This window comes from Pipra filicauda, unplaced genomic scaffold, assembly GCF_003945595.2.
Source record: "Pipra filicauda isolate LSUMZ 115617 unplaced genomic scaffold, ASM394559v2 scaffold347_size1265977_pilon, whole genome shotgun sequence".
NCBI classification, from domain to species: Eukaryota; Metazoa; Chordata; class Aves; order Passeriformes; family Pipridae; genus Pipra; species Pipra filicauda.
Genome location: NW_024104473.1, coordinates 1,068,360 through 1,080,997, shown reverse-complemented (window position 1 = coordinate 1,080,997; position 12,638 = coordinate 1,068,360). Strand labels below are relative to the sequence as shown.

Sequence of the window (12,638 nt, the reverse complement as noted above, 5' to 3'; positions counted from 1 at the left end):
CGCTCCGGATGGACGGCGAGGCCGCGCGGAGGGACACGCCGAAGGGCCGCATCGCGCCTTTAAAGGGCCGCGAGCGGCGCCTCGGCCGTTTTGAAAAGACCGCCCAAATCTCCCGCGTCCTGATTGGTCCGCCCCGCCCCGCGGGGGGGGGCGTGTTGTTTACTGGCGCCGATTGGCCGCCGGCCGTGGCCGGGTCTCTCCTGATTGGTCGGGCCAGTTCTGCCTCTGCCTCGCCCACAGCTCCGGGCCCCGGCAACCGCGAGGGGCCCGCGCGCGCCCCCTCAGGCCGCGGCGGGTCCCGGCGGGCACCGTGTGCCACAGCGCTCCTCTGCCCCCGCACCGCCCGTCCGGCCTTATCCCGTGTCCCCAGGCAGGGTAAGGACGAGTGCTCAGCCCCCGCGGGTTTAATGTGTATCTCTGTGGGACCCTCCTCCTCGTGCTGTTCCTTGAGGGTTCCAAACACCCGCCTGGATTTTAAAACCCCTCCTCGTCCTGCTTCAGATCGACAGGTTTACGTACAGCCTGGTGTGGCAGAGTTTTTTGGGATGTGCACTTCCAAGCTTCCCATCCCGTGGAGTGAATCCAAGGCTCGGTTTGTCAGGAAGGAGATGGTGGGTCGGCCCCCAAGTCAGAGGCTGCATCAAAGACCTTCTCAGCCTGCAGCTTGACCAGATAAAACAAAAACCCCATCGTCTGGAGGATTTGTGGGGCTGCCCCAACGTGCTCGTGGTCAAACACAAAGGGATAAATGTCCTAGGACGGGCCCAAACCACAGCGACTGGCTGTGTGTACACACTGGAGACAAAAGCCTGTGGAGGCGGCTCCAGCAGATTAGGACTGGGTTTGATCTAGTGAGGTTCCACAGCTCCAACAAACAGAAACTGTTTATGAAATGTCTCGGTCTGGAAAAGCAAATCCGCCTTCTCCACCGAGCCGTCAGCAGCGTTCCTCTGCCAAGCGCTATTTCGAGGCACAGTCCCTGTCTGCTCTGCCAGCGATGACGGCCAACGCTTCCTTCGAGTTTATTTGGATGCCAAGTGCTCCAAGATTCCCGTAAACACGCACGACTTTTCCTCAGGGTGATTCCTGACGGGGGCCAGCGCTCCTGTAGGTACCACCAGCTACACCTGAGCATCCGTCCCATCACACGGTGAATGAACCGGCGCACCGGCTGATTTTTGGGGGGGGGGCAAAAGCCTTTGTAGCTTCTGAAGTGGGAACTGTGGATCTGCTCCAGTTTGAAAAATTAATTGTTAACAATTGTGAGTGGAAGAAACAACTTCCAGCTGGTTCCATGCAGTGACAACATCCAGGTGACATTTACAGGATGAGGCTCTCGGCTCCAGTCTCTGTTCTCCAAAAGCCCTGGGCGGTCACTCCTTTTATTTCTCCCCACATTCTGAAGTGTATTTTGCCACCACAGATATGGAACGTGGCTGTTCGTCCTCCTCCAACATAGTGGAACATAAGTTCCAGTTTACCTAAAGGACAGAAAATGTTCATTTTGCAAGCACAGAGCATGACAGCTCTAAAAATACCAATTCAGACACCTACTTGAACACATACATTCCTTTCCCTTTACTAATTTAAACCTAATAGAACACACTGAAAAATTATCCTTCAATACATCACGTAACCTGAGGGGGGAAATCTCTTATCAGAGCATGGCTCACTTCCCAAGCTGGGAGAGAAGGATCCCTGCCTCATCTTTGTTCCTCGGCAATTAACTCATTTGTTGCAAACAGCTGAGTAGGATCGAGAAAAAAACCCACCAAACCCCAAGGATCCTTATTGTAAGTGATGGACTCCAGCTTTGGGATTAAAAACAGGGAAAACGAGTCTGCTCCCTGTGCTGTCTGGACCTGGCAGAACAATGGAGCGTTGTGGGAAAAGGAGGAGTCGTGGCGAGGTCAGGAAACAAAATCTGTTGTTGTTTTATTTTTTTTCACTTATGCAAGGAATAATTTTCTTTCAATGTGGCATTTATTTGGGATCCAGGGAAGTGCGAATGTGGGGGGGAGGGGATGAGAAGTGTTTTCAGTATTCTGAGGAAACACAGTTTATCTGTTCTGTAACATGCTGTGCTTTAGAGAGCAGCAAGTCCTGCCTGACATTCTTTGGGAACCCAAAGATTCATGTCCCATTAAACTGGGATGATTTTAACCAGCCTTGCTAAACTGTCTTCCAGCGTGGCTTGGCAAAACTTGTCCTGGCATGTCTGCACAGCAGTTCCTCGGGAATAGTTCAGGATGGCTAATGGCTGTGTATTGACTGGCAGGGGATGATATCAGGGGTGCTGACTGGGCCCTGTGGCATGTGGATTTCCACACCGAAATAGGATTACAACCTTCCTGATTAAGGGACCCAGAGTAATTAACACTCCAGACACAAGCAGTCTGCCCACTCTGCCCACCCACGGAAGGAAAACAAGGGTCACTTGGAACAAGAGTTCCCTTGAACCACTCAACCAAAGAGCTCCACACCATTTATGGCCACTAATTAATCCAAGTGCTCCACTGCTGCCCCATTACCCCAGTATGGAGGACAAGCAGCAGTGCTGGCAACTGGAAGGCAGAAGTCACAGAGTTGCATTTCTGTACCAAAATGCACTTACTAGAAAACAGATACAGAGGCTCCACAGCTTTGTACATGTACACACAAGTATGTATATGTATCTGAGAAATGTTTTGCAGATTCTGTTGCTTTTAGAAGCAGTGGGACCGGTGCCTGGGGATACAAGCTATCAAAAGCCTTTGCACGGGCTTCCCCTCACCAGGCCCTTTGGGAGGAAACATTCAAAGAGATGAAATGATTCATATGTCTGTCAGAACTTAAAACCTTGTTCCCCAGACAGCAGCCCCCGAAGGGAAGTGGCATTTGATCCTCCAGTAGCCATAGGAGCAATGTCCCCACCGGTGCAGCTCCTGTCTGTCCAGAGGAGTGTAATTCCACACCCCTCACCTCGTGCCCATGGAAGTCAGGCTCAGCATTCATAAATAAATGAATTTATTCAGATTTATTACATGCTGCCCACAAGAAAAAAGGAGAGACAGGCTTCCCAATAAAGGAATAATGTAAACAGGAGGTTGGTGTTGGGGAAGAGGTTCACCGGCCACACGGACAAATCCAGAGTCTGTTAGTCCCAGAGACCACACCCCAAGTTCCAAACAGCTCTTGGAATAAGGAAGGGAGAGGGCAGAAAAAAGAAACCCAGATTGTTTGCTCAGGAAACTTAGAGCAGAAAGTATTTTGAGCTGGCAGGACCCAAACACAAATCAATGGAAACAATAAGTTTAGGATGGACTGTAAGTTTTCATTTACATAAATCTGCCATGTACTGATACCACATACTCTGCTTACCTAAAGTAAAAGCTGCCTTATTTATATAAATACCTCCATACCAGCACAGCTGCACCACAGTCCTGGGACAAGGCTCCCAAGATGAGATTACTAGAGGAGAGAAATCCAAAAATGTACTAGAAAATGTCCTTATTCCCAGTAGCTGGCAGAAAACCTGTGAAACGCAGCTAAAAAATTCAATTGCTTGTAGTGCTAAAATCCCGAATCGTGAAGGAAATTCCAAGCCTTCACTGGCACAAAAGGATTCTGTTCCAGAAATAACACCAGGGACGGGCCCCTGTCTATTATTTCACAGCGTCGAGCGAGCCCATGTAGGGTATGCTGGGAAGCACAGAATTCCATGATCCCTGGTACTGACAGAGAGCGAGGAAAAGTCTGGAGAGTGTGAGCTGGCTCTTTGGCGAGCCTGTGTTGTCACAAAGGCCTCTCTACACAGAGCTGGAAAGATCTGGAGCAAAGAGCCAACAGTCCAGTGCAACCTACATTTTTAACATCATCCAGTCTCATTTTGGAGGCTTTGAAAAGGGCTCTGGCATGGGAAGAGGAAGGGGGAACGTCACCCCCAGAGCAGTGCAAACCCTCACGTACAGCCAGCACCGAGGGGAAGGGACTCGTGGTGACTTCACCAGGGCCATGGCAAGAATATCTGCAGTTCTGTTGCTCATGGGTTGTTGTTGTTGCCCCACCTTGTTGAAACTCTGCTCTCTGGGCACTGAGAAAAAGGGAGGAAGCAGGAAAGACTCCAAATGTGTGACACACTTCAGAGCTTACCCAGTGACTGCAATTATTATTCATGACTTCTGTAGGGGGTGGGTTTAGGCACCCTTTGTCTTAGTCCTCCCTGGTTCCCATTCCAGCTATTGCCAGAACCCCATACTGCTTCTCCAAGCCTATTAAAATATCTGTCCTTGCCTTTTTTCAGCTCATACTACCAGATGCACAAGCCTGTTTTCTGCAGGAGGACGTTGCAGGCAGCATTTGATGGGCAGCTGGAGCTGCAGCCCCAGTCCTGCTCCCCCGACACTGTTGAGCAGCGAAGGGAACCTCTGAGAAGCCAAGAGAATGACATCAAATGGCGATAATTTGCCTTCAGTGCAAGTTAAATTGTCTGAAAGGCAGCTGTGTGTTTCAATAGCCTTGTGCTTGTCCAAGCATGACCACGGAACCAGCACTTTGCTCAGAGGTCTCCTTTAATAACCATTTGTTACTGGAAGGTGCGTTTAATTCACTGTGTATTTCTGTCACTTATTTTAAGTGGGTTCTTTTATTTAATTGACAGGATAATTCTAGGCAGTGTTGTACTTATGGCTTTGGAAAGTTGGGGTTTTTTTTTGGTTTTTTTTTTGGAAAGGTAGTCGTGCATAATTTCAGGAGGCGTTTTCAAAATCATAGGGATTCTGCGTAAATGGAATTTAAATTAGTCATTAAAAGTTAACCCATGGAAAAAAAAAAAAAAAAAAAAAAAAGAAGCAGTCACCTTTCTGCCTGTAGAACCAGGCAGCTGCTGAGTAAAATGATTTGGTAGGAAGCACTCAGTTATGAAGGCTGGGAATGGACATTGTAAATTTATTTTATGATTTAACACTTATTTTCTAATTTAACATTTCATTTTCTATAACTGAGATTAAACTCTAAGAGGCATGAGGTCCCTTTGCACAAAGAGTCCACGAGACAATATGCTTACAAAACAAAATACTCCTTTCTTTCCTTTACCACAGTTACTTAAATTCTTGTTTGTCATTTGCTAACACTGACTTCTTTGGGACAACGTCCTTTTCACTTTGCATAGGGATAATCACTAATTATAAATACAAAATAACGTCAACCTGTATATTCTTCCCTTTATCAGACAATACAAACACAGACTGTCACAGATGGAAGGTTTTTTCCAACTGTAAATGTAAGTAATCGAGCCTGGAGAAGTGGTTATTCCTACTCAAACACTAGAAGCTGGAGTACTGGAATTCTTGTGGAGTCTGCTTATATTATTCCTGTGCCAGTAAGGAATATTCCATTTCCCCCCCTTGCTTTCCAGATGACTACCTTTAGTCATTTCATGTCCATCGGTGCATAATGTCCTTATTTCCCAATAATTTATACTTTGTTGCACCAGAGGAAAATTGCTCTGTGCTGGTGTGAACGGAGATGTACAAATTTCCACGCCCAGACCCACAGATGTTTTCCAAGGAACAGCTGCAAGAGCATTTCCAACATAGTTGTGTCCTAAGCTACCGTATCCAGGCACATTTCACTAACATCCCCTTGACACTTGCCAGAAGAGAGAATTCAGATACACTTTCTCAGATGTACCCTCAGTGAACATGATCCTGATCCACGTGGAAAAGTGAAAATCACTGTTACGGGGCGGCAAAGGACCCCTGGGGAAAGGCACGGCCACAAGTGGCACAGCACCACCACACACTGGGCAAGGTTATGAGCTCCTGCAGTGCTGATAGCAACTCCCCAGGACATAAACTACCCACTTATTAACGATGATGTCTACAGTGGAGTACAACCACAGTCAGCTGATTAAAAGCAACGGAGAAAAGGAAGGAATTTTGATGTTCTGGAAGGGAAAAATGGAAGAAAACCTGTGTATTAATTGACACCCCCCGTGTCATTCACGCTGCCAATACTAAAAGGTAAAATTGGGAATGCTGTTGAGGAGGAGGCACATTCCTATCTGCTGTTGGTGCTCCTGCGTGCTGTGACAGCCATTTCTGACTACTCATCTATTTTCTAGGAAGAACGCTGGATTTACAGGTGTGATCCCTAGGGAAAAGGGACACAGTCTGAAGGTATTACTGTTACCGAGTGAAATGAAATAGATTCGGGATGGAACACGTTCCAAATAGGAAAGCAAACCGCAGGAAATAGCTGTTCTGGTTGAGAAAATTACATTATGGGGCTGTTTATTTAGTAAAACTAAATCAGGTAAAAAGGTTAATTTAGTGCCTGCAGTTCTCCTCTCTGAATTAATCACTGAATGAGGTGAAAGAGGTGCTTCATTTGCTAAATGTGAGCACGTATTTCACAGCTCCGGTGGAAAGCAGAACCGTGTCTCGGTGTTTCGAGAAGCTCCGTGCTGGGAACAGATAGGAAAGGGAATCTTGTGCAGCTCGGATACAAGGGTTTGTTTACCTAGTAAATAATTTAGATTCCTGCTGGTAGGACGAGCAGGGTGGGAACAGCTACGAAGTCCTCAGAGGCCGTGGGGATGTTCCACTGGAGGTGACACTCCTGTAATTCTGCTGCTGATGGTTTCTGGGGTCAACAGCCTTTAACAGCTGCGGTGCAAATCTACATTTGAGCTCAGAGAAACGAAGGAGCCTGCATCTAGTTTCCTTTTGTCCTTTGCCACATATTCTCCAGGAAGAGAGGATTATGTTTTTTTAAAAGGGCAGCTAATTATTGCCTGTAGGAACAAGCACGGCCGATGTACTTATAAGGCAGAGCAGCCCAATAATTCGTATGTTCTGATTTCCACACGATTTACTGGGAAAATCAGCATTCCATTGGTTCATTCATTGCACAAAAAAGGGTAAGATTTTTCAAAACTAACTAACGATTTTGGATAGTTCAGTTCTCACAGAGATCAGACAGTTCAGTGCTCAAACCCATTTCATTCCTCTGGGAAAGTTCCTATGTGCCAATGATTTTTCTTTGACGAGCACTTCCTCCCTGGAAGCTGAGCAAAGCCTTGCCAGGTCATTTCACCATAAACTATGTTTTTAGGATTCTCCTTGTTACCTTCTGCTGCTTTTCCCAACATTCCACACTTGCAAACTGTGCCTCTCACAAAGAAAATGGAGTTTAACTTTCTTTGCAGCTTTTGGAAAACCAAGAAATCCTGAGAGTCTGTTTCCATTATTTTTTTTAAAGATTCTGTTCTTTAAACCAACATCAATATTGCCTCCTCTGGGCTGCTCCAAGCCTGCTTGGATCACAGGCTAGCAATAAATATAGATAAGTTATGTAATGACTGGAGCCAAAGCACAAACACAAGGAAAACCACAGGGATAACTCTGTCACAGAGCGAACCTGACCAGCTAAACCCAAACAGCAGTTGTTTTTGCAAGTTTGCATGTTTCCAGCCCCTCGGGATATTCAAATTCTTGACAAACTATTTGAATATAGCCTCCCAGCCTGCCCAACACGAGGGTGAATCTATCCTTGCTCTGCAGCTGCTGTCTGCACACAGGTTTGAACTCCTCGAGCTCTGCGAGCCTTTGCTGAACTTTGAGTGCACCCAAGTTGGGTGGGTATGAAAATGAGCCTTAACCTTTGCATCCCTGCGTTTAACTGGCTGGTCAAAAGTCAGGCAGGGAGCAGCACTTGGGTCTCCACAGCACCACACAGAGCCAAACCACAAGACCATCCATTTTTTTCTCCGAAGGGTGTTTAAAAATAGACAGAAATGTCTGCTGCAAGGATACACAGAATCGTAGAATGGTTTGGGTTGGAAGGGACCTTAAAGCTCACCCAGTTCCACTTCCCTGCCGTGGGCAGGGACACCTTCCACTAGCCCAGGTTGCTCCAAGCCCCGTCCAAGCTGTCCTTGGACACCTCCAGGGATGGGGCAGCCGCAGCTTCTCTGGGCAACCTGTGCCAGGGCCTCCCCACCCTCACAGGGAAGGATTTCTTCCCAATATCCAATCCAAACCTAATATCTTTCAGTTTGGAGCCATTCCCCCTTGGTCTGTCACTCCGGGCCCTTGTAAATAGTCTCTCTCCATCTTTCTTACAGGCTCTGCTCCAGCACTGGAAAGCCACAATTAGGTCACCCTAAAGCCTTCTCTTTTCCAGGCTGAACAATCCCAATGCACATGGACACCTCCTGTCCAGCCTCTCATCCCCCAGCACCCCCAGGTCCTCCTTATCGGGGCGAGATCCCTTTTCCACATTTCAGTGTTTGGCTGTGAACCCCTGCAACCAAAGTGTTCTTCCTTGGCTGACATGGCCCTTGGGAGTCTTTCCACCACTCCAAGACATCCAGCTTTTTTCCAGGCCATCAAGTCCAACGTAAAACACCTGCCTGCCGTTGGACAGTGGCCGTGCTCCAGGTGCACCTCATTGCAATCACCAAGGTCGTTTCTTTTCTCTAGGTTTAATATTGCCTCTTTCCCTGGACAAACACACGGAATTCTTGCTGGCTGCCTCTCTCTCTTTCCCAGCAGTGTCTCTCTAAATCCCTTGGTTGTGGTGACTGCCACAAACTACCAGTGGGATCTTGGAAAACTGCCACAGCTTTACAGACTTCTGAAACGCCGACTCTTAAGCAACGAGTCCCAGAAGAATTAGAATGGAATTGTGAAAGCGGGATAAAATTCCAGCGGGACTTGCCCTTCTCTGCACCTTCTCAGTTTGAAAAGTCAAGGTGAAAATGAATAGAAATGAAAAGGAGCAGCACACGGCAGGCTTGGATTCCAAGAGCAGTTCACCCCATGCATAGAGGGGTTGCTGCAGCAAAAATAGCCTTTCATTTCAGTCTTATAAGCTACTAGGGAAAGGGTTAAAAAAAGCCTGTGACAGATGAATTTTTAGCAAACCGATTCAGAGTTAATTTGTCAGGAAATAAATTGAAAAAAAAAAAACCAAAAACAACCTATGCTCTCCCCGTGCTTGATTTATGTCACTGTGCTTACTATCTCTAGAGGAAATCCTCCTTTGTGTGCTGTCAGAACAGCCAATAATTACAGATACTGGAAGGAGTTTAAAGAAAACGAGTTGCCTTTGCTCTGAACTTCTTGCTTTTATCTGTTCATTTCAACCTCTGGTGGTGTGGCAAGATTCTGACACTCCTCACCATGCCAGGATTTGCATGCCAAGTATTTATTCTGTTCCTGGTCTCTGCTATACTGTATTGTAACACAGTCCCAAACCCATTTAAAAAAAAAGAAAATTAGGTTACAAAAAAATTGGGACATTCACAGGTTTAGTTGTCCAGTTCTTAAAGAAGGGAGGTGTAAGACAACATCTCAGCTTCCCTGGCACTCATGCAGTCAGCGGGAATGCCAGACATAGCCTGGATACGAGAAGGAAAAGTGCAGTGACACCCTTTGTGCTGGGGAAAGGCCTAAGGAAGCAAATAAAGTCCAGGGCAAATTCCTGTTTACATTCTGCAGGGCGGGCAGCAAATAAAGGATCTACACGGAATAAACAAGGAGGTCTGTCCCAGCACACCCAGGCTGGGAGACACGGGATGGGCACAGAACAGGCAAGAACTCGGCGCTTTTGCTGAGGGTCCACACGAGAAGGGGTTTAACTACAAACAGGCGCCTTTTCCAATCGCTTCGCGAGTGTTTTAAACGCAACTTTAAACACCGGCCGCGGGCCGGCTCCGAGGTCCCCTCCGCGCTCTCGCGAAGCCGCGCGCGCGCGCACGCGCCGCGGATGCCTTCGCGAAGCGACCGAGACGCGCGATTCTTCCGCCAGAGAAAAGAGTCCCTGCTCCCCTCCCCGACTCCCCCTCACAGCCGCCCGCCGGCGGGACCCTCGCCGGGCGGCGGGGGGAGAACCGGGAGGGGAGAACCGCCTCCAGCCGCCGGCGGCCTCCGCCCCTCCTCACACGGGGCTTTGTCCCCTGGCGGCGGCGCTGAGGGGAGGCGGTGAGGCGGCTCCGCGCTGAGGGGCGCTCGCGCCGCCTCGCCGGCGCTTCTTCCCCTCCTACCCCCCCTCCCCGATCCCCCCGGGAAGCGCCTGGCTGCGGGCTGCCTCTCGCTCCCCCCCCCTCCCTTTTCATTTTTATTTTATTTTATTTTATTTTAACCCCCTCCCTCCCTCCCGGGCGGCGGCGGCCCGCCTACCTTTCCCCCCCCCCCTCCACCCCCAACCTCCCCTCAGCCTTCCCTCGCCCGTCATGGCGACATGAGGAGCCCGCCGGCCGCCGCCGCCGCCCCGGGCATGGGCCCCGCACGGTGCTGAAGCGCCGCGGAGGAGCCCCGGCGCCGCCGCCCCGTCATGGGGTGCTGATGGCCGGGCCCCGCCGGGCACCCCGCCGCCGCGCAGGGGAGGTGAGAGCCGGGCGGGGACGGGGGGAGCGGGCGGTGCGAGGGCTGCGCGCACGGCATCGCTGTGCAGCGCTGGCGGTATAAACGTTTTAACTTGTGATTGCGAACGCGCAAAGCATCCCGCGAGCGGTGCTTTGTGTGTCCGTGCGGGTGCGGTGCCGGTGCTGGTCCCCGATCTGTGCCCCAACTGTGACTTTCTGGTCATAGTGAAGATTTAGAATCACACAATGTTACGTGGTTGGAATAGACCTTAAAGATCTAGTCCCAAACCCCCCTGCCATGGGCAGGACACCTCCACTAGACCAGATTGCTCCGAGCCCCGTCCAACCCGGCTTTGAACAGTGCCAGGGATGGAGCAGCCGCAACCTGCCCTGGACAACCTGTTCCGGCGTCTCACCACCCTGACAGGGAAAAATTTCTTCCCGATAACCAACCTGAATTTCCCCTCTTTCAGTCTGTACCTATTACTCCTTGTCCTGTCACTACAGTACCTGATGAAGTCTCTCTCCGGCTTCCCTGTAGGCCCCCCGGTTTTGTTCTGTTCTCTTCACGTACTTCATTTGCAGAGATTAAGTTTCCTTGAAGGAAGAGCAACTTTGCCTTCTGCAAATCCATCTTCAAAGGGGTGTTCCATAAATTCATTTCAGGGGTCAGCTCAAAGGGACGAGATTGCCGTGGGTTGTTTCATGCCTGTGGTAAAAAGAAAGCAGACTGGCAAAAAAAAAAAATCCTCCTGAAAACTGAACGCAGGAAAACCTGTTCCCATATCCTCCCCTTTTGACCCTGTGAAGGAGGGAAAAAGGAACAATCCCTCATTTTCCTGCTCTTAAAAATAAGGGTGTTAAAAGGCAGACTGTTTCAAGCCTGAATTTAAAAATGCTTTTCAGCATCAGCCTTTGTCTGCTCCCAAACATTCTTTCCATAGTGCGCTGCAACAGCCTGTGCATGGCACAGCCCCTTTTTGAGACAGAAGGGTGAGATTTTTTTATTAACCAAAATACTAAAACTGACCAAGATGCACGTGGTGGTCCCGACACACTCTGGAAAGGGGAGCGTCTCCCCTTTTCCATGCAGAGGTGACAGCTTTGATTGTGCCCCCCAGCTCTGCCCCACTGCAGGTACATCTGGAGCCCGGGTTAGCCAAGGTGAGGCTGGGGAGGAGTTTGTCTTCCAGAAAGCAAATCACGGCATCTTTTCCTTGTCTCGAGGGTTTGATTTTGGATCCCTGCAAATGAATCAGTTTTGTTTTTCAAGTAGCCTGGCTGGCTCTCCTCTGTGCCTACACAGACCTTGGTGTGGGGTGTGGGAAGCTGGTGTTTTGGCTTCTCCCCAGCAGGAACCGAACTTTCACATGGCGTACATATACATATACTTTTAATTATCCTTCACCCCGATGCAGAGCTCGCGTATGGTTTGATGTGGCAGAACTGACCTTAGATGCTCCTTTTACTGTGTCCAATCTGTACCTCCAAATCCTGTGCTTTGTTTGCTCTGCGACCCTACTTAAAAATACTGATGTGAACTGGTAAGAGCCTTGCTGTGGTGGGACCATCTCCTTGGTGGATGCTAGGCTAGAATGCCCTGGGGCTGCAGCCCACGGACGTACATTTATCAGTTTAAATAGAGGTCAGTCCAGGCGCCAGGCTGTTCGATGCCACTGCCTTTGCTCGTGTTGCTGCCCCAGGAGAAGCTTTTTGGTGGACAAAGTGCTGAGAGCCTTTTAAAGCTTGGAGCATGTCCCCTGTAATTACAGTCCCTTACCTTTTCCATTCCAACTCTTCTGTGCTGACCTGCTTCTCAGCAGCGCTCGTGCAGGGACTGAAGCGAGGCCTGGAGCAGCGTCCGTGTGGTGGAAGGTGCCCTCCCTCAGGGCCTGGTGGAAGATGCTTCCCCTTGCACACCTGCAACCATTCAGTGGTTAAAGCATTAATTACTTTTGACCTCCTGCTGAACTGGATTTTTGGGAGCACTTACATTCACAGGTCTAATCTTTGTGTTTTTATGAGATGAGGTTCAGCACATCTGTCACGCTGATGGAAATGAGCCATCTGAACCGGGTGATGGAAGGGATAGATAAGCAGCCTGCAGTTTGTTTCAAACAGATTTTAAAAAGGCTGGGCAGGACCTCAAGAAAATTAGACATCATATTTTGACTGCCAAATTATATAACCCTTAGGACTCCACTGCCCGAGCAGGGAGCAAACTGTGAGTGAAGAAGACCTGTATCTCCAGATGGTGTGAAATGTGGGATGTGAATTCCTCCCCTGC

General features: G+C 49.2%; 1 protein-coding gene and 2 long non-coding RNA genes across 5 annotated transcripts in view; 2 read left to right on the top strand and 1 right to left on the bottom strand.

Moving 5' to 3' along the window:
* The first annotated feature begins 255 nt into the window (after positions 1-255).
* On the top strand, positions 256-7,838 carry LOC113998451. The gene is made up of 3 exons (XR_003544453.2): positions 256-1,909; positions 4,283-4,574; positions 5,210-7,838. It is a non-coding gene; the product is annotated as an uncharacterized LOC113998451 (long non-coding RNA).
* On the bottom strand, positions 848-12,269 carry LOC120323806. The gene is made up of 3 exons (XR_005564670.1): positions 12,132-12,269; positions 10,862-11,060; positions 848-1,481 (listed from the first exon to the last, which is right to left on the bottom strand). It is a non-coding gene; the product is annotated as an uncharacterized LOC120323806 (long non-coding RNA).
* The window catches only part of CCNI (cyclin I), a 22,516-nt gene continuing 19,751 nt past the window's right edge, over positions 9,874-12,638 (top strand). The window contains exon 1 of one of the 3 annotated variants that reach the window (XM_027741158.2): positions 9,874-10,373. Coding sequence is in view for 1 of the 3 variants with exons in the window: in XM_039384351.1 (XP_039240285.1) it covers positions 10,332-10,373 (42 nt within the window). In the remaining 2 variants the exon portion in view is untranslated. The remainder of the gene's footprint in view (positions 10,374-12,638) is intronic. The other 2 variants (XM_039384351.1, XM_027741156.2) reach the window with 2 other exon arrangements.